The following is a 21812-nucleotide window of genomic DNA, read 5'->3' as shown; positions in this document are numbered from 1 at the left end:
AACGAGGCCATTTTTTTAAAGTTGTCCAATGGTATTTCAGTCCTTTTGAGTATCATTTCTCTCCATTTCACCCCAAATCTTGCCTATTTTGACGGAGAGAAACAGTTGCCATTTTCCTCCTTTTATTTACTCTCTACTTCTTTTCTCTTCTCACCACTCCATGTCAACAAAAAGAGAGGAGTGAAGTTCATTTCTTTGTTCTTATCTTCTCTCCACTCTCTCCAAATGTTAATGGCCAACAAAAATCCAAACTGAAAACTAAAGGTCATCAGTTATCACCAATAGAACATTTTGACATTTCCACAAGTAAACAATCAAAACCAACCAAAAACCAACCAAATCAAGTATCAAAACAGAAATTTTTTTAATTAAAAAAAAAAGAATAAATAATGCAGAGAGAAGGTCACAAGAGAAACTGTTAGATGGGCTTAACAACACATAAAAGCCAAAGTAAAGAAGTGAAGGGAGCAAATAAAACAAGATAAAAAATTACGTTATGTTGAAAGTTGAAACCATACAAATCTTCAATTCAAAAGAAAAGATAAAAATAGATGCAAGCAATTAACATGCCCATTCCCATTCAGGAAAAAATGAAGCTCACTTTATCAATATCAATTAAAGAGATTTCAATATTTAAAAAAAAAACATACTTCTCTACCATAAATTTTCTGCTCATCCTTTTTCTTATTCTATCAAAAAAGCATTCAGACACAATTTTGCAAATTGAATGTTTTCCAGCTATGGTTACCTACATGCTCTTTTACAGTTCACCATTTACATTCTTCAAGCTACAAGGGCCGACTGTAAGTGCTTATCACAAAGGGACAATAGTAGGCATTCAGCACCTAACATCATCCTTGTTATTAAAAGAGTGCAACCAATAAGATAAGTTTAACGCACATATCCATAGAATCAGTTACAACTCTCCCACAGCCCAAAAAAGTTTGATCAAATAACAAACTAAACAGGAGGGCTCCATAAAAGCCACGTTACACAGATCAGGGTAAAAAAAAAAAAGGCTTATCTCTCATCAAACAAAGCTCAAGGGTTGCTGTTCACTTTTCCTACTTTATTTTATCTTCCAAATACTTAGACACGATCGTGCAAACGGAGAGCTTCTGGCACCACAAAGAGCTGGTATCCATTTGGATTTATCCATTCCGCAAAGAACTGGCAACCATTGTCAGTAATGAGTGTTATTGATCAGTAAAAGGGCATAAATGACCAAAAAATACAACATAAACATTAAATCAAAAAATATCTTCAATGCACAAAACAATTAAGAACAATATGAGTCTTTCACCAGGTCAATTTGGCAACTTTAAATTAAGAAAAAAATGCAGAAAAGAAAAATAAATGCCCAATTTATGAGGACTAGTATAGCATACTTCCTTGAGTGGAGTTTTAACTTTTTATGAGAATCCAAAAGGATATCTTCAATGCACAAACAATAAAGAAGAATGAATTATAATGGTACATCATCCATGATTTCACCAGACCATTCTGGCGATTTCAAATCAAGAGAAAACATGCAGAAAAGAAAATTAAATCCCCAACTTATGAGAACTAGGTACAGCATATATCCTGGAGTGATGGTATAATTTCATATGAGAAAATGGAAATGACTAAAGAAATAAATGAAGGAGGCTGAGATGGAATTGGCATATAAGGTCAAGATCATTTGCTATAAAAGGAGTAATAGTATCAAGAGTCCAATGTGACTAAAATTTCCAAATCTAAACAGTGTCCCAAACAATAATAAAGACTTCTCAATGACAGTCTGCAGCATGTCACACCCAACAGTTAGAGCTAGGACTTCCGGAGGTCTCAGGTTCTAACCCCTGTGTGTGTGTTTTTGTGGGAGGGGGGGAGGGAGGTGAGTGGCTATTGTCCACATCCTGATGAGTAGTGCAGGCCTCCAAGGCTCCAATGAGACATTATATGTGTGTGTGTAACAACATAATCACTAAGCTGATATTCAAGTCTCAAATAGTTTTGAACAATTTCTCAAAGACAACAAATGCCATTTTCAACCAATAATCAATTTTTTTCCCATTTACTCCTACTCTCCATACCATATAATCAGTCATGAACAAAAACTCCAGCTACTAAACATCACCATGAACTAAATATTGTAAGCTGGGCTGGCTAGATGTCTAAGCTTAAATTTGACATGCACAGCCAAATCAGTCCAGCTGCAACAATCCACCCACAACCACCAAACCCAAAAAAGGCTCTCTAATACAGATGGAAAATACACATGCGAGAGTTTATGAGAGTTTGAGCATAGATTTTTAAATATCTCTGAATACTCAAATAATCTCGAAAATCAAATCATGAGGGAAATGTACAAGATGTTAATATGCTCTAATGGGAATTTAATCAATCTTCATAATTGTAAAATAAATATTCTTACAGAGTAATTTTACTCTTCACCGGGCTAGACAACAATTGCTCTGCCACACTTCCACAAAATTTCCTCCTTACGAGATGAAAATTACCCAAAAAGCTCAGGATCTGTAGCGATGCTGGCAGATGATCATCACAAATCTAAACATACCACAAGGCAACATGAGCACTTAGCATTAAAGAACCCCTAATCCCACATGTTGCTTATGTATGGTTTAGAGCAAGAAAATACAGTATTATTTGTGCTCAGCCCCACTCTTCATGTTGCAAGGGACAAAGTATCCAAATGAGACTCATTTGGTTCATGATGACTAGAGGGAGCACCAGCAGCATGATAAGCATCCCGCGACAAATGTCAAGTCCTTCAAACCAGAATGGACTGTATCAACCACATAGCTCAGGGGCAAAAACTACCAACTCGTTAATGATTAATTCCTAGCATAAATTCATGCAAATTTTCTTCAGTAGCAAGACAGAGTCTCTCCAAATTTGTTGCATTTTTGTGGCTCAGCTTGAAATCATTCGGATATGTGGACAAAGGGTTCTCCCCCATGGGCTGACTTGTATTTTGCACAACAAAATAGTCATCAGGCCAGAAGCTTGCCCAGGGAATCCTGTCAGCAGTGCCCTTTTTTGGCTTATCTGTACATCTCAATCCCTCCAACTTCAAATACGTATCCAACATGTTAATCACTGTACTAGTTCTTTCAATCAAAAACAGCAAACACACTTTGTTCCCCCACCCCCAAAAGAAGAAGAGGGGGAAAAAACAAACAAACAAACAACAACAACAACAACTCATGTGCAGCTTCTATCTGCTCAGCACATTCCTTTTGTCTAGAATTATCCTTACAACCCTGACCATTTCTACCTGCTCTGAATCTGTATTCTGTTATTCTCTACTATCTGCTTAATAAATTCTGGAGAATCCTCAAACTGCAGATCAATCAATAGTGACTAAGAACATCCAAAAAATAAAAGTATTCAAGCAAAGAACTTGTTTGAAAATGATAAAATTATAACAGTGAGACCAGAAAAACAATGGATAATCAAATTAGAGCTGGAAGGTAGAACTATAAGAACACAGTAGTCAAACAAACTAAAGGAAAATCTTTTCTTCTCAAATGAGATGGACAACCATGAAAGCCTGATAAATGTTCAAAGGAGAACTCCTAACACCTAAAGGGCGGGTGAGTAAATGACATGATCCTGTAAAAAAAATAATTGGGGAAAAAATGCAGATCTGTAATTCAAAAAGGGAAAAAATACACAATACAAGAACTTAGCAGACAATCCTCCCCAGCTCCCCAACAGCCCAACATGCAACCAAAAAATTAAAAATTAAAATAAAACCTCTGCATGTGCTACTTTTACGACCAACAATGGCCATTCCAAATGGGAATCTCTTAGTGCATATAAAAAATGAACTCATTTTTTTCATGATCAACAAGGGTAAGATCCTTTAACGGACTGTTATAGACTTCTGCTCAAAAGATGCACTCATGACAATGCTACAATTTCCATTTATTTTCAGACACCAAGAGTTCTTGCCCATTTTTCTACTCACCATTTCCGATATCAAAATAAAATTTCACAAAGAGGCTTCTATCTGTGCTTATTAGTGATTACCCAGTCAAAATATTACAATTTTGCCTATGCATTTTGCAAGGAACTCACATAAGTGTCATATTCAAAAGGAAAAAAAAAGAAGAAATAATGACTATTGCATTGGTGATAAGTCAAAAGCCTAAAAATGAATGAACCAGAGATAATGTGTTATCCGTCCATAGAACATGCACTGGACTTTTAAACAATTTTCTTCCCTGATAGATAACTTTTGAACACAATATTTAATCCATATAAGTGCATTCAAACAGCATAAGCATAACAGCACATGTCCTTGAGAAAAATATGTAAGAGTCAGGAGAGTACAGACAAGTAAAAACATTCACCAAGGCAGTAGAATCCCCCCCCCCCCCCCCGCCCTTTTACTAAGCAGCTTGTCTGCCCCTAACTTGTTCTAACCCTTAACTAATTTAATTTTATTCAAAAAAAATAAGAGTTGTCACAACATCTTCCAAAGTTATTAAGCACCAATTTTTTTACCATTCATATGCAAGTTGATATTATTATGTAAATCAATACTCCATATGTTTAATATTCAAAATAATTAGACATTTCTAAATTAATCTTTAAGAGATTTAAATCATTTCAAGTAATTTTACAAAGACACCAAATGCTTCTTTTTTTTACCATTACCAGATGTCTTGCCCATTCAAATTATTTTTGAACTTGTCCCGAACCCATAGTTTATGTCCATTAATTCCTGAATTAATGAGTATCAAAACTAAAGCATCAATATTGGTTCAATATGCCGCTTGTGCCAGTTTGATATCTTATACTGCACAATTTCAAATCTGTATCAGTCCCATGCTCCTTGATATAGAGAAGAATAATTTTTTTTTTTTTTTAACTTCTAGAAAAGAAATCAATGCTGACTGTTTCATATTGAGATAATAAAGTATGGCATTGTACAGAATGACAATATCTATGCCACCAGAAGTTTTTGCATAATAAATATGTACAGTGAGATTCACAGTATATACTGCTGTATTTGGATTGCTGTGCATGCAATTTGAAATGGCCTTATATATAAATTAACCATAGCAAAAAATATTTATTAAAAACTGCACACTATAATCAACATAGCAGCATCCCCAGAAAATAGTAACTCCGCAATGAAATATAATAAATGGCAAATCCCCATACGGATAAAAAGTGAAGGAACATTACATCAGGAGATGATATATCAGGTGTCATCTAAATGGAATTCTCAAATCAAAAACATCAAAGACTATTCAATGGATGTTATTGTGTTATTAATATTGCAATTCAATCAATTCTTGGATTTTGAAAATACATAACAGAGCATACTGCAGCTCTCACAAAATGTTTTTACCTTTCACCAAGCTACATAAGTATCCCTGCAAAACTTTCTTAGATTTCCTCTGGGCGGTAAATTACATGAAAGGCTCATGATCTGTGGTGATGGCAGAAGACAGCCAACACGAATGCTAAACGTACAACACGACAACCAGACATGGGCGTTCCTTTTGAAATTACCCATTGATTGGCTGCTGTAAAGTGAGTCCCCAATTGCAACCAGGCTCTGCAGCAGGAGAACACAGATTGTTGATGCTCATCAATCCATCTTGCAAGGATCAGAGCATTAGCTGAATGGCAGTCATCTGATTCATGGCCATGAGATCCGGCTGCATCAATACACCAACAGTGCCCAACAACAGTTGTGAACCTCGGAATCAGAATAGACTGACCCAGTCACAGCTTAGGATAAAGCCAAGTTTTGTCCGCAGATGGCTCATTCCTCAAATGCATGCATAGAAATCTTCTCCAGCAGCAATGGCCAGTCTTCTCCAAGTTGCTGCGGATTAAGCTCCATCGCAACACTGAAATCAAGCAAAGATATTGAGCAACGATTTCTATGTTCTTGTACAATATCAGCAGGCCCTCCACCATTCTGCATATGGTAATGATTAGTTAGACACATGCCATTAATAAGCTTGGTTTGAATCTGCTGCTTCTGGGCAAGGTGGTGCTTTCTCGGCTCATGTGCAGACCTAGCCTCAGCCAACTCAACACAAGACTTCACTAATCGCTTCAAATACACATCCAGCATATTATTCAACATGTTAGCACAGTCCATAGATACCCCTCCAAGGCCTTGTGCTACTGCAATCTGCTCCATTCGTTTCTTCAGCGTCTCCGTATCAGACAAACCACCACTATCAAAATAGCTAACAAAATTACCACTGCTAGCCATTGGCACAGTTTTGCGGGCCCCACCTACACTAGCAGAGCAGAATGGAATCCCTAATGGTGCAAGGAGTGGACTTCTAGAAAAATTCAAATGATTTGCCTGTTCCACTTCTTCCTCATCTTCAGCAACTGCTACTTTAGTCTGATCTTTACTATGTAGTAAAACTGGAGCATCCATTGACTTCTTCATTTTCTGTCTTCCCATTGACTGCTGAACCGAAGTCTCCTTATCATTCTCAGGTTGCTCAGCAAGCCCATGAAGATGCTGTGAGGGCCTCTGATAATCACATGGAGGCAACTCCCCATTTTCCATAATAACCTTATTACCACCATCTTCTATTGCCATAGATTGATGAGACGCAGAATCCACTTTCCCATTTGGTCCAAGGGGACTCAGTCTATCCCTAAGCTTCGGATCACGAATCCCAGACCTACCCTTCCTTGGTGACATTGGCAATACAACCCCATTCGACCAAATGGGCGGTGCTTGAATTTGATTTGGAACCATGGATCCACTTGGTTTGTGCCCATCTTCAATAGGAGAGGAACTTCTTCCACCTGCTGGCAAAGATTTAGAGGGACCCGCTTCATGAATTGGAGGCGGGGTCTTGGCATGACAAGCATTCTTCAAAATGGATCGTATAAACTGATTGTGTAGTTGGAGATTCTCTCTCCCAAGCACTCGCAAACACAGCTTGTCAAACTCACTTTTACTCAATTTCTGACTTAACAACCTGTCCAAATAATAGAAATATCTCTTCGATCTCTCAGTCCCAATCCTCTTCACAATCTGAACCTTCAACTCCCTAACATCAATTCTTAAGTCCCGCTCTGGTTTCATCTCTCAATGCAAACACATACACAATCCACAAATTGCACCAAACCCCAGACCCCTTCCTCAAAATTCCAATCCAAATTACAGTCGCACCCACATTAAAACGCCCACAAATTCACACAATGCAGACCCAAATCTCATCTTTTCAAAATGAAAACCCTATAATCAAAATTAAACAAGCTACAATACTCCACCGGAGATCAAACTCCGTATAAACCTCCAATCTCCGTCCAAAACCCTAAATCAAAGTGTCCATGTTCCGAATCCTTTAAAAATCAAAACCCTAACTGAATCACTAAACCTGAGCCATAACCCCATGCTTCTCGGTGCTTCCCAGGTCCCCAACTGTACAAACCATAAATTACATCCCTGCACCATCCAAAACCCCCCATTTCGTTACAATTCAACAAGCGCAGAGTGAATATAAACGCCACAAATCTCAAAGATCAAGCAGTGAAGTCACAAGCAAAAGCTCAAAGCTTTCGAATTGCAGACAATCGGAGGACGAGGAACAGTAGAAAGTGAGAAACAAGCTTGCGAGACGGAGAGAGACAGAGATTAGAAGGTGGAGGGGGCTAACCTTTCAGAGCTTCCAGCAATTTACAGTGAGTGCGCTTGGATTCCCGGCGAGAAGAGCTTTTGAAGCGATTTTCTGTTGCTTGTTCTTGTTCTTCCTGCTTCCGATTTTCGCTTCGGAAGAGCTTCTTCTTGCCTCCCTCCTTCCTTCGTGGAGTTCTTCGTGTTCTTTTGTCCTCTCTGCGCTTTTGTTTCTTCTCCGCCGATTTATGCCCCGGCTCTTGCTTGTGATCGATCGCTGCTAATACTACTCCTTCCCCCCCCCCCCGTCTCTCTCTTTCTCTCTCTCCTATTTCTTTCTCTCTCCTCGCTCGTCCTTGGTCGCTCCCTCACGGTCTTACCTCGTATGTTTTTTTTTTTTTTTCGCTTGTTTAACTTTGTTTTTATTTTTGTTTTGTTTTGTTTTTCCGGATGGGAAATTATATATAGTTTATCTTTTTAACAGAATTACTCTCTCTTTTTTTTTTTTGGTAGTCACCATATAAAAGGATTTGAATAAAAATTTACAATTATCACTTCCAACTTATGTAATTACCTATAGATAATATTATGTAAAATATTTTTTAACTTCTTAATGAATTTTTAATATATTTTTAAAAAAATTAAAATATATTTTTTATAATTTATTTTATAAATGGTAAAATATGAATATTAAAAATAAATTATACAAATTTATATTTTATTTTAATTATTTTTATATAAATTTTAAATAAAATATTTGGAATGACTTTTCCGTCAATAATTTTATTTTTAGAATTTAATTGTTACTTTTTCCTTATCACCTATCTAAATGATTTTGAATGCTTCAAAATTATTTTGACGAAAATTACCTATTTAAGAAATGTTTTGTCTTTTTTTCTAAAATATTAGGATATTTATGGTATTGTCGATAATTATTTTTGACCAAAAAAAAAAACCAATTGAAGAAGTTGTATTTCAAGGAAAAAAATTAAAGAGAAGAATAAAATTTCATAGAGTGGTTGATCAGCCACTTATGGGCGATTAAGCGGCCCTTCTTCCCACACTTTTCATTTACTAGCCGGGTTGCCAGTCGACTAGTATAATTAATTTTTGAATTTTGAAGTCTTTCTTTTGATTGGCTAATTGTCTTAGTCGTGTCATATGTCCTAATCGGTAACACGTGCTCTGCAATGATCAAAAGAGTGACAACCTTTGTTAGCTTTACCGTGATCCCAAGAGAAGGAGTGAATTGATATTTTTAAAATTTATTTCCTAGGTGTTCCTTCTAACAGCAGTATGTTCACAACCCTATGGTCAATCTAGTGCAAATAATGTAAATATACCAGAAATTGAATAAAGCTGTTTAAACAATCACACAAGCACCAGAAAGTAATAAAGAGAGGATGACAAGCAGATATGTTATCGAGGTTCGGCCAACTGCCTACGTCCCCGCCTTGGCTAACCAGCACAAGGATTATCACAATAACTTACTCACTTAAACGGGTGGAGCGGCACCTATTACAAGCCAGGTCAAATTACCACAGGGCTGACCTCAACCTTTACACCAATCCTTACCGAGCTGGATTACCGCCCCCTCAGGCCACGCCTGGAATCTCTCAGATATACAATCAAAGGTACAATACAAGAGTGCTTTCACGTAAAGCAGATTTGTACCACAAATGCGCACAAACACAAAGCACCACAGATGATTTAATAATGTAAGCTCTGTGTGGTCTAAATATGTCAACTCTCAACAATGTTTTCTATCAGTGTAGCAAGTACATGAGAGTGTCAATAATAATCTGTGTACTTCAAAATATTCAATCAAGCGTATTCACACAGAGTATCAAACAAGCCTCAACATTATCGTGTCAATAATAATCTGTGTACTTCAAAATATTCAATCAAGCGTATTCACACAGAGTATCAAACAAGCCTCAACATTATCAATCAATAGAATGTGTCAATCATACGAATGTGTATATGCTTGGATTGCAAAATAGATAATCTTTGTTTTCGGCAAATGATATATATATTTGTATAAATAATACTACAAAGATTAGTGTAACAAGCACAAATATCTTTTCACAAATTGTTCAATAAATTTCACAAGATATTTGAGTAAGCTTGAAATATGTTTTTGCAAATAAAGACAAATACAAACTTCCAAAGATATTACAATAATAATGCAACACTCAGAAGTTTACCACAAGTCTTCTTAGAGTAGGCTTATTAGCAAAGCCTCCTAAGAAAACTCAAGTTATGCTCTCGAGAGAAAAATTGATTCAAACACTCTAACCAATGAGAGCAAAACCTATTTGAATATATACTCAAAGCACTTACAAATGATTTTTAACTTGAAAAAGTGAGCTAGAGTGCTTTTTGGAAAGATATGAGCAAATAGGAATCAAAAGAAGGTATTTTTGCTTGAGAGAGATTTTCCTAATCCTTTTTGCTAATCCGTGCTTAATCCACCAAATGAAGGAGTATATATAGACATATTGAAAATTTTGACCGTTGGGGACTTTTTAGGGATTATTGGAAAAGTTTAATGACACTTAAAACAATTTAACCCTGTTTAAACAATTATTAACCACGGTAAAAATAGGAGCAACCCGAGAGGTCCGGTCGACCAGAGATGGTTCGATCGACCAGGACTCAAGTAGCTCGGTCGACCAGGGGTATTTTGAACTGAGTGGTCGGTCGACCGAGGCAAGGCGATTTTCCAATTTTTCCGAGGTTCGGTCGACCGGGCCTTTTTGAACTGTGTGGTTCGGTCGACCATACTGCTGGGAATTTTCCCGAGACCCTTCGGGCAACCAGGTTGTTGGAGTACAAAGTTGGTCGGTCGACCGGGAGGTCAAAATGTTGACTCCTTGGTGGTTTGGTCGACCGGGGTCAAATGAACTATAAGGTCTCGGTTGACCGGGCCTTGGTCAAACTGTTGACCTAGGGCTGGTTCGGTCGACCAGGGCCTTTTGAACTACAGGTTTTGGTCGACCGAAAGTGCACTAAGTGTGCATTTCGGTCCCGTATTGAATCAAACAAGTCTTAATCAAGTGCCTAACAAATGTATGTGAATATGTGTGTGTCCTAAGGTCACTTGGGGTCCAATTTGGAAACACCGAACAAGTCCGGTGTCGGTCGACCGCACCCTAAGGTCTTTCTACGGTCCTTTCTCATTCATGGTTCGGTTTGAGCTTACAAAATAAATCATGCATGTGATGTGTGTGAGCTTATTACAAACCAAATGCCCTAATTACTATTACAGACTAATTTCACTTAGAGATATTACAATTTGGAATATGAAATTGTCTTCAAGCTTTTTGATCTGTTACGTGCCATTAATGATTTGCTAATATGGACCTGCACATGAACTAGATATTTATTAAATACAAGAGTATTTGTCATTATCAAAGCCATGGGGTGACCTATAAGGTCAACAACCTTCATTTAGAGGTTGATAATTGAATTTTAAAATTCAATTTTTCTCTTTATTTTACATGGTCTATAAATAGACTATAAGGGGGTTAATTTTCTGCCAACTGCAATAGGGAAAGAGAAATTTACTTGGGACAAACAATAAGTTCGTGCAATTTTGAGGGAGGGATTTACACAATTGCTTTTGGAGAGATTTGGATATTCTCTTATTCATAGTCTCACTCTTTCTTTACCATTCTTTTCTTTTAAAAAGCGAGTGTTCTTTTCCACTATCATACTTTAATTTACATCTTCAGGTTAATCATTCTTCTCTTCTTATTTCAATTTCAAAGTATGTATTATGTTTGAATACATATGAAAACGCATGTTATAACATATGTGTTAGCATATTGTTTTTAATGTTAATTTGTGGCCAAGATGTCATGTTTTGTAATTTTATGAAATGAATCATGCATGTTTCAAAATAAAAATTGGTTTTGACATTGTTCTTTTCAAAAAGAAACACATTGTCAAATGAGTTTGCATTACCACTCTATATTTTTGTACACTTGCATGTTGATATTTGATGTTAGTCTATCATCTAGGATTATTATAATATAGGTTCGTGCATTGGTTTTATAAACATATGCATAAAATTTACAAGATATCAAAAATTATATACAGACAGTCAATTGGCTTTAAAGGCACAGTTAATCAAGTAGTCTCTTATAGGCAATCGACTAGAATTTAAGCACGATCGACTAGCCAATCCAGAGGCCTATTTTGGCCATTTTTCTGAATTTTTTCCTAATTTTTGATATTTTTCAATGATTATATATTCTTTGGATTGATTAATTGAGTATGCTAGTACATTAAGTTGGGGTAGTTTTATATTTTTTTCACTTAAAAAAAACCAAAAATCATCTTTCTTTTTTTTGAAAAAAAAGGTATTTTAAAAATGGCTTGTTCATCAAGTGGTTTTTGGACAACTTAAAAAAAAAAAACTTTTTTGAAACATTTCATTTTCAAGGTAGGTTTCATTTCCTTCCAATAAAAAAACCAAAATTCTTTGTTTTTAGAAGAAAAAAAAAAAGCACTTTTTTAAAGACAGTTGCTTATGATGCAACTTTAGGGTAAAAATAAGTTTAATTTTTTCTTAAAATATTATGTTTTCAAGGTGATCTTCTGAAAAAAAAAAAAAAAAAAAGTCATATTTTTCTTTAAAAATGTTTTTTTTTTTTTCCAAAATCAAGGTTTTCCTTAAATAACAACAACCACAAAACTAAGCCTGAAGTTCTATTAGGTGGGGTCGGATATATAAATCATTTTTCATCAATTTATGTGATCATGGACTATTTCTTTTGATAAATTTATGACTATTAAATTCTTATTCACTATCTTATTCCAAGTGATTTTAACTCTATCCCTACCCCTTCCACTACCCCGCATATTAACTAGTTCGCTTTTCCTCACTAGCACACTATGTAACCTATGTTGCAAGTGCCCAAGACATTTGAGTCATCCCTCATTTATCTTATCTTTTATAGGAGTTGCACCTAATTTATCGTGACTATGTTCATTCTTTAATTTATCTTTCAGTGTTATACCACTCATCCATCTAAACATTCTCATCTCGGTAACTTTTACATGTTGGATATTTTGTTTCTTCGTTGCCCAACATTTTGATCCATATAGTATAATTGGTCTTATAGTCATCCTATAAAACTACCCTTTTAAATTTTAAAGGTATTCTATGATCACAAAGCACACTAGAAGTATTTTTCCATTTTATCCAACTTGTTTTAACTTTATGCATCACATCATCTTCAATTTCTCCTTCAGCTTGCATAATAGATCCAAGGTATCAAAATCTACAAGTGTTATATTTCTGCATCATCAAGTTTAACTTTGATTCCAAAATTCCTCCTACCATTACTGAAATTAAATTTCATATATTTTTTTTTCTACTTATCCTAAAGCCTCTAGATTCCAAAACTTCTCTTCATAATTCTAACTTTGCCTCTACTCCGCTCATAGTTTCATCAATCAATGCAATGTCATTTGCAAACAACATATACCATGGAACCTCATTTTGAATGTTCTTAGTTAATTGGTTCATTACTAAATCAAAAAAGATAAGGGCTCAAAGTAGATCCTTTATGTACACCTATGGTGATTGGAAATTCGCTAGTTTCTCCATCTATTGTCATTACACTAGTCATTACTTCATTATACATATCCTTAATGACATCAGTATACCTACTACATACACCTTTTTTTTTTTCCTAAAACCCACCATAGAACTTCCCAATATGCCTTATCATATACTTTCTCTAAGTCAATAAATACTATATGCAGGTCCCTCTTCTTTTCCCTAAATTTTTCCATTAATCTTCTTAAAAGATATATAATTTCTATGGTAGATCTCTCAGGCATAAAACCAAATTGATTTTCTGAGACCTTCATTTGTAGCCTTAATCTTTGTTCAACTACCTTTTTCCCACAGTTTCATCGTATGGCTCATAAGTTTAATTCCATGATAGTTATTACAATTTTGAATATTTCCTTTATTTTTGTATATAGGTATCAAAGTGTTTTTCCTTTATTCATTTGACATTTTCTTAGTGTTTATAATTGTGTTAATTAAATTAGTTAACCATATAATTCCGTTATCACCTAAGCATTTCCAAACTTCAATTGGGATGTTATCTAGTCCTATACCTTTTTTTAATTTTTCATCTTTTTTAGTGCAAACAAAACTTCATTAACTCTAATTTTGCAAATAAATCTCATATTTTTAGTCTTTTCCTCATTTGTTAATTCTAAGTTTAAGTCGTCTATTTGGTTTTCATTAAACAACTTACTAAAGTAACTTCGTCATCTATCTTTTATGTCTTCATCCTTAACTGAGATAATATCATCTTCACTTTTTATACATTTTACATTTCTTAAGTCCCTACTCTTCCTTTCTCTAGTTTTAACAAGTTTAAGTATATTTTTTTCCCCTTCTTTTGTATCTAATATATCATACAAACTATTAAAAGATCTATGTTTAGCTTCACTAACGGCATTTTTTGCATCTTTTTCTCACATCTTTATACTTTTCAAAGTTATCCATGTTTCTACATTTTTGCCACATTTTATACCAAATTTTGTCTTCACGACTTTTTGGACATCTTTATCCCATCACCAACTTTATTTGTTATTCAAGAATCTTCCCCTTGATTCAAATAAAATCTCTTCTTTTAATAGAGCTAGCTAATCTACTCCAAAAAGTATTTGTATCTATCTCATCCTCTATAGTTCAACCCTCATCTTTGATCATTTTATCTTTAAATTTTATTATATTTTCTCTTTTTAGGTTCCACCACCTAGTTCTCTTACACTGGTGTATTTTATCCTTTTTTTCCATTTTTTTAATACATATATCTAACACTAAGACTTTATGTTGTGTAGTTAGGCTTTCACCTAGAACAATTTTACAATCTTTGCATGATAAACGATCTACCCACCTAGTCAAAAAAAATTTATTTGACTTTTATTTTGTCCACTTTTAAAGGTTATTAAGTGTTCTTCTCACTTCTTAAAGTGAGTATTCATTATAATAATATCATATGACATAGTGAAGTCTATGATCTTCTCCCCAGACTCATTTTTGTTATCCTCTATGTATCCTCTCATAACCTTTATTATCTCTTCCAACGTGTCCATTTAAATCTCCTCCTATGAATATTTTCTCAGTCCCCAATATGCCTTGTATAATACTATTCATATCCTCCCAAAATTGTCTTTTAAGATTTTTGTCTAAGCCTAATTGAGGAGCATAAGCACTAATGATATTTATTTTCTCTAGGCCTAATATCATCTTGATTTTATAATTCTATCTCCTACAATAATTCTTACTCCATTCTTATGTTTTTTTCTTTTTCAGTGTACTGATGTATTCCTAAATATGCTTATTTAGTCCCCCATTTACCCATGCGATGTTCCTATTTACTCCATAATTATCACTTCTTATTATTGTTCGAAGTTACACATGGTATATTTGGTGTTTCAGGAAATTGGAGCTTAAATCGAAGAGTTAAGCAATGTAAGGAGTCAATGCAGCAATGTGGAAGCACAAGGCTTGACCCAATGCTCGACTAGGTCTCCATGGCTTTGATTCAATTGCAACAGAAGTTCCCTCATCAACCATGTGGTGTGACCAAGAAGTCACAAGTGGCGACCAGGTTGAGCTAGAAGACTCTAGAGTGCTAGTTAACAGCAAGTTCACAGAGACCCTCGACTAGGGCGCGACCAGGAGACCTTGGACGTGCGATCTGGTCGACGATGTCATCGACTAAACACAAAAATAATTGAAGATTTTCCAGAATGTGTCGACCAAGGCGCAACAAAGAGACCTTGGCAGTGCGACTAAGTTGACTTTGGTTGACTCTAGAAATCTGTTTCGCAAGATTGTTGCAGATTGTTTCCTGATTTGAATTTGAGCGCATGTAAACCCTAAGGGGTATTAATTAAAACTGGTAGAAGATAATAAGGAGGAGTTTTTAGGCCATCAAGCCTTATATCGTTTTTAGCTTTTCGAATTGCAGAGTTTTGGGTTCTCGTTTTTGCTTTGTTTTGATTCTGAATTTCAATAAAAGCCATGTTTACATTCGTGTTTATCTTCTTATCTTTATGTTTGATTGTGTGCATGATGAGTAGCCAATCCCCCATATTCTCCGGTTGTGATGAAATCCTAAGCTAGATTTGCAAGGCTAGGGTTTAGTTGGTTGTTCATAATAGGGTTTGGTTGCATGATGTTCTTTAGACTTTTCTTAATCAAAGTGCTTAGATTAGAGTGTACCAAGCCTAATCTATGTTCATGCAATGGGATTAATAGAAAGGAATCTGTGTTCGCTAGATAGGGTATACCCGGTTCTCCCGATCGTGCTCCGAACGATTTGTGCGAACACGAATACGCTATACTACTCGAGTGGATTACTTGTCTTTGTTTAGGGTTCATCCTATGCGTTTGTATCAGGATGAACCATTGAAACCCCATTATGGACAATTGACCGAACCTTAGTTATTGCGAATGAACAGCTTAGGGTGGATTCATAACCGGGGAATTACTTTCCTATAAGAATTTTACATAAAGATTTTGCGCCCATCTCATTAATTTGCTTTCATAGTTTTAAATATAAAATCCAAAATTCAAGATTTTCTTCTTGTTTCTAGCATAGTAAATAAGATTAATTTGGTACACCGCTACATTGAGTCCCTGAGGATTGACAACCGACTTACTCATTGTTCTACCAAACTTGGGAGTAGTCAGGTTATAAATTTAATCTTTGGTTGTTAAGGACCCAAGCCTTGGCAAAGCTATCATGTACCAAAGTTTAAATCCTGATTTATCAATGTCTCTAGCTTTCTTCCCCATCTACTTAGTTTCTTGAAGGCAAATTATATTAATTTTTCTTCAAATCATTATGTCCACAATTTCCATGCTTTTATTCATAATTTTCCCTATATTCCAAGATGCTAATCTAATCCTAATTTCTTGAACTAACTTCTTTACCTACCCATGTCTAGAATGATGCAGAAACACTTGCATGTTTGACACCGTACCCGAGTGACAACCCTCACCCACTTTTCACTACACCCGAGTGGTACGAGTGCAACATGTTGCTCATAAAGGACGCCCCAACAAATATTTGGTAAGGATTCATATCATAGTAATCTAACAAATTTTACTCTAGTTATTAGCTACAAATGGTTTGATCCCTCGCCTTGGGCAAAGCACCCAAGGATTCAATTAATATGCTCCTTAAACCTAGGCATAGCTTCCCGTTACAAACTCGCTACTTATAAGAGGCACATCTTCCTCTTACTCCGCTGCTTACAAAAGGCAACACTACCTCCTACTTCGCTGCTTACAAGAGGCGTAGTTTCCTCCTTCCCAATTCACAGCCCGAACCATTAATACAATAGTTGAATGAAATTCTTGAACACTCAAATGCTTCTCAACAAGCTAATGAGTACAATAAAATCCTAAACATACTCACATAATATAATCTTGAAGCTCAATGAGTGTATGTGATGCTTTCAATATTTTTTTTTTGCAATAATCAATTATATGATCTTTGTATATAAAAATATATATGATATGTTTGCTCCAAAGATCTAAACTTTATTTAAAAAATTTCCCCACAAAAGATATCTCAAAAATATGTATTTTGGAGATTTTAGGATTTGCTCTCAAATGGTTTTTGCAATAATGGAATACGATGAAATCTTTGAATAAAGTGTAAACATGAATGCTTTCAAAGATTTGAACTCTAGCAAAACTTTTTCCCAAAGCGAGATTTCCAATAATAAATCGATGAAGACCTAAAGTTCTTGCTCTCAATAAGATATTAAAAATAAAAGAATATGAGAGAAGAAATCCTTTGAATATGATGATTGAATGCTCAAAAATTAAAACTTGTTTTACCTAACCTCAATACCCAAGATGTTTGCAAAAGATATGAGTGAATGCCCTTTAATCTTGAAAATCAACGTAAAGAATGCCCAAGAATGTTTTTATGTCAAGAGTATTGGCAAAAGGATGTAAAACTAGGTGTAGGTTTTGATATTTATAAGCATCTTCGCATATGGGCGTATCCTGACCATTGGATCATAAAATAAATATTTTTTGTTAATAAAAAATTTGCCCGTTGAGCGCTGGAGCGTTGTTATGCCCGACAGACTCATCAACAAGTGCACACATTCGTCGACGAGTGTTCTACACTCATTCGGCGATGAAGTTAGGGGATTCGTCGATGGGTGAATTGTATGAAATTTTCAGCTCTCGGTATTTTATCGTCGACGAGAGCAAAGCGTTCGACGACTAGTAGCCTTCAGTCATTCGTCGACGAGACTAAGGGAATTGTCGACAAGTTGCCTATTATTTAGTCCGATCCAACCTAGGTCAATGCATATGAATGTGTCATGAAAAACATGCATCCTAAGGTCAATCTATATGTCATTTTGAGCTTCCAACTATATCTTATGAAATATGTAAATACAAGTGAGACTAAACACACATTACAACTGAAAATTTGAAGTATCTTCATCCTTTTGCTCTTTTAATTTCATGTAATGTGCCAAGTCGTATGTGCTTCAAGTTCCTCATACCTTCCATAGCATTCATGTAAGAACCCGACTCGTGATAAATGGATTAAATTAATTAAGAAAGGGGTAAAAAGGTAATTGCGCAGACTTCGTCGATGAGGTCATCATTCGTCGACGAAGGCTAATGGCTCCTCATCGACGAAATTCGGAGGCTCGTTGATGAGGGAATGTTGAGAGGTTCGAAAAATTGGAAATATCCGGCTCATCAACGAAAGCGCAAAGCTCGTCGACGAGAAACCCGATGAACTCGTCGACGAAGACATCATCTCGTCGAAAAATCCACCAGAGTCAAAGGCCTTTAAAAGATCTTTAGGATTGCTTTGGGGTTAAGAAAACCCATCTCTATCTCTATCTCTATCTCTTTTTCTCTCTCTCTCTCTCTCTTCAATTTCTCCACCGTTCGTAACCTGATTCGTTAATCCGATATTACTGCGAGGATCGGGGCAGGATTCTCTTCGTGAATAGTGGTTTGGAATTTCGTTTCGAGCGTTTTCGAGTTCAACTCAAAATCGAGGTAAGGCTCAATTTTCATTTTTATTTCAGAATATGTATAGTAGTAAGGATTGTAAGCATGTAGCAAACTGTGGTTTATAGGTTTCAGGGTCTCAGTTCGTAGTTTTGGGGACCGTAGAGTTCGTAGTTGGATTTCGAGTTAAGGTAAGGGGATTCAGTTTATATCAGTTACTTTTTTGAAATCGGGATCGGTAGACCTATAGGTTATGATCGTATGTATGTTTTGGTAACTTATTTGGGGAAATCTATTGGGTAAAATACGGAATTTTTGGGTTACAGTTTTCGAGAAAATTTAGGGATTTCGGGTATCATCTCTACTTTGTTTGGAAAATTATTTGGTATGTTTAAATGATATTATTGAGATGACTGTAATCCATATTTGTATACAATTGTATTCTTGAACAGGAAAATGATATGATTTGTCGTAAACCAAATAAGTGTGGAATGTATGGTTGTATGTAATTGTTCTAGGTATTTTGTAAAACAGCTATGTGGCAGCTAATTACCGTATGCTGATGAGTATAGGAACATGAGTTCCAAAATGATTCCAGGTTTTGTGAAATCAGCTAGTGGTGACTAAATATAATACGATGAAACAGTTATGTTGTAGCTAATTACTGTACACTACGCCATGTACCGGTGTCAAAATCATGGGCGAGAGTGTCCCGCTCTATATCCAAGGGTGTGAAACATCGCCTATGTGTTCCGACTGGCCACCAATGGATATGCACTACACTGTAGTGGCAACGGTATCGCTATGGGGCTTTTGTTTCTATAGGGTATTGGGTGCTCATATTAGCAACATAATCATTGTGAAGCTTCAGGTTTCATCGAGTAGTTGCGTGTTAGTGTGACGACACTGACCGTATGTTTGGGTATCGTATATACTAGAATGGATTTGTGAAAATACTGGAACTGTATGGAAATATTTTCAAACTGTATCGTATTGTATGGTGTTATGTTTTACGTAAAATAACACTGGTATGTCACACATTGATATAACTTGTTTTCTTCCTTACTGAGAGGTGTCTCACCCCGAATGTACGTACAAATGTTTTTGGGTCCTTCAGGTAGCCATAATTAGCATCCTAGAATTCGGTAGCGAGGGTGTCGTTAGCTGCTATTGGTTCCTGTTTAGGTACGAGTTTTTGTAACTGGGTTGTTGTGATGGTTTTTGTAGACACCCAAGGTATGTTTTGTAATTATGGGAATGTATATCCTAGCTTTGTATAGACTCTGGTATGATACTGTACATGTATAGAAAGACCGTATTTCACTGTGTATTTGATGAGCATGGATGTGTATCTTTATGTTTTAAGGGCATCTGTGTACCCCTCGGGGTCGAACCCTCATTTGGTATTGTATCATGTATGTTTTAATTGATATAAAGACAGATTAGGTTACTATATTCACACCTAGGACCCATCTGCGGGTTCGGGGCATGACAGCTTGGTATTAGAGCTAACCAAGTTGCTAGGTCTTGTAGACTTGGTTAGGTGTATTTACTTGTACATACCAGAGTATAGGATGTAGGAAATGGGTAGAGTAGGTCGAGGTTTGTGTTTTGCTAGATAGGGACTCGTTGGCAGTGTTCTATGTTCTTCCTGGAATGACGATTTCAGAAAGATCACGGAAAACCATTGATGATTTTCGTGTTGGTGTGGTAGGACAAACCTAGGCCGTGAGAGTAGTAGTTGACATGATTAGTTCTAATGATTGTGTTAACTGTGTACGATATAGGAATTCTAACTAATTCCTATTATTTTAAGAATGGAGCCCAAGGACAATAACTTAGAGAGTGACTCCGAGGAGACGGTGAGCGATGAGTCTCCTTCTGTGTCTCGGGGTTTGGCGAGGCAGGTTATCTAAGAGATCGGGCGGAGTGTTAGGAGACGCGAATGCTCTCCTACTAATACGAGGTGTACCATCGAGAGGTTCACACGCATGCACCCTTTGACATTTATGGGAGGATCCGATCCGATTGTAGCGAAGGACTGGGTTGAGAAGATCGAGAGGATTTTGGAAGTCCTCCGCTGCACTGAGAGGCAGAAGATCTTGTACGCTACCTTCCAGCTGATTGGGGAGGCAGGGCGTTGGTGGACTACAGTGAGTCTGCTTGAGAGGGCAGAGAGCTGGTCTATCTGGTATGATGTGGGGCCGCTTCAAGGCGGTATTTTTCGAGAGAAAATTCTAGGTTTCCACTCGGGATGTGAAGGCCAATGAGTTCTCAGGCCCGACACAGGGAACTCTGACAGTGCAAAGGCATGCCGCTAGATTTATCAAGTTATCCCAGTTTGTACTATACTTGGTCCCTAATGAGTACAAGAAGGCTCAGAGGTTTGAGAGGGGTCTAAGAAAAGATATCTGTCGGATCGTGGGGATGCTGCAGATCCGTGAGTTCTCGGTGTTGGTGGATAAAACCACTATAGTCAAGACCGACCTCCAGGGTGATGAGGTGGTGCAGGAACAGAGGAAAAGGCCAGTTTCTTCTAGTTTTCTGACTGGTCCTCGATAGGGACAGTGGAAGAAGAAGATGAACTATAGTTCAAGTTATTAGCAGTCTACCGAGCGGTAGAGTTCTCAGGGGGATCCATCCTCCGCCCCGTGCGCCAAGTGTTGTAAAAGGCACGATGGGTTGTGTCAGTCGTTCTAGGGTAACTGCTACAACTGTGGCAAGCCGGGCCATATGTCACGGAGCTGTCAGGCACCGAGGAGAGATACGCCTGCACAGATTCAGAACCGCGGGAGTAATCAGATGCCTCGGGGAAACTACCACGTAACCACGGCTCCGGCGAGGGTATATTCACTGACTCTAGCAAATGCGGAAGACGCTATGAACATGGTGACAGGTATCATGTTACTGCTTTCGAATAGTGCTATTGTTTTATTTGATTCAGGAGCAACCCATTCGTTCATATATGCTAGTTTTTTGAATTTGTGTGGGGCTAAAACCCATGTGATGAATGAGTGGTTGTCTGTGGCTACGCCGACTTGGAGTGTAATGATCTGTAGTAAGATGTAGCGACCTCAATTTCCTAAATAAGAAATATAACATAATAAATGGAAAAGTGGTCAACCCGAACCCGTGGGTAATGGGGAAACCTGT

At 36.6% G+C, this 21812-nt stretch overlaps 1 protein-coding gene across 2 annotated transcripts; it reads right to left on the bottom strand.

The window, feature by feature from the left end:
- Window positions 1-808: 808 nt before the first annotated feature.
- On the bottom strand, window positions 809-8001 carry LOC131152106 (uncharacterized). Of its 2 annotated transcripts, XR_009135846.1 has the most exons (3): window positions 7662-7987; window positions 5369-7450; window positions 809-1170 (listed from the first exon to the last, which is right to left on the bottom strand). XR_009135846.1 is itself a non-coding variant. In XM_058103752.1 (2 exons), exon 2 carries the CDS (start codon window positions 7085-7087, stop codon window positions 5789-5791), a length of 1299 nt encoding a protein of 432 aa, XP_057959735.1. In that variant the 5' UTR covers window positions 7088-7450; window positions 7662-8001; the 3' UTR covers window positions 5265-5788. The 2 variants fall into 2 exon arrangements, 1 of the variants encoding a protein (XP_057959735.1); XM_058103752.1 differs by lacking the exon at window positions 809-1170 and having other exon boundaries at window positions 5265-7450; window positions 7662-8001.
- Between the last annotated feature and the right edge of the window lie 13811 nt (window positions 8002-21812).

Source organism: Malania oleifera, chromosome 3 (assembly GCF_029873635.1).
Source record: "Malania oleifera isolate guangnan ecotype guangnan chromosome 3, ASM2987363v1, whole genome shotgun sequence".
Taxonomy (NCBI): Eukaryota; Viridiplantae; Streptophyta; class Magnoliopsida; order Santalales; family Ximeniaceae; genus Malania; species Malania oleifera.
Note: the sequence above shows the minus strand (reverse complement) of the source record. Positions and strands in the feature narration are given on the sequence as shown.

What these genes read in the sequence shown, in the direction of transcription:
- LOC131152106 (XM_058103752.1), bottom strand. Translation starts at nt 7,087, where the DNA reads ATGAAACCAGAGCGGGACTTAAGAATTGATGTTAGGGAGTTGAAGGTT.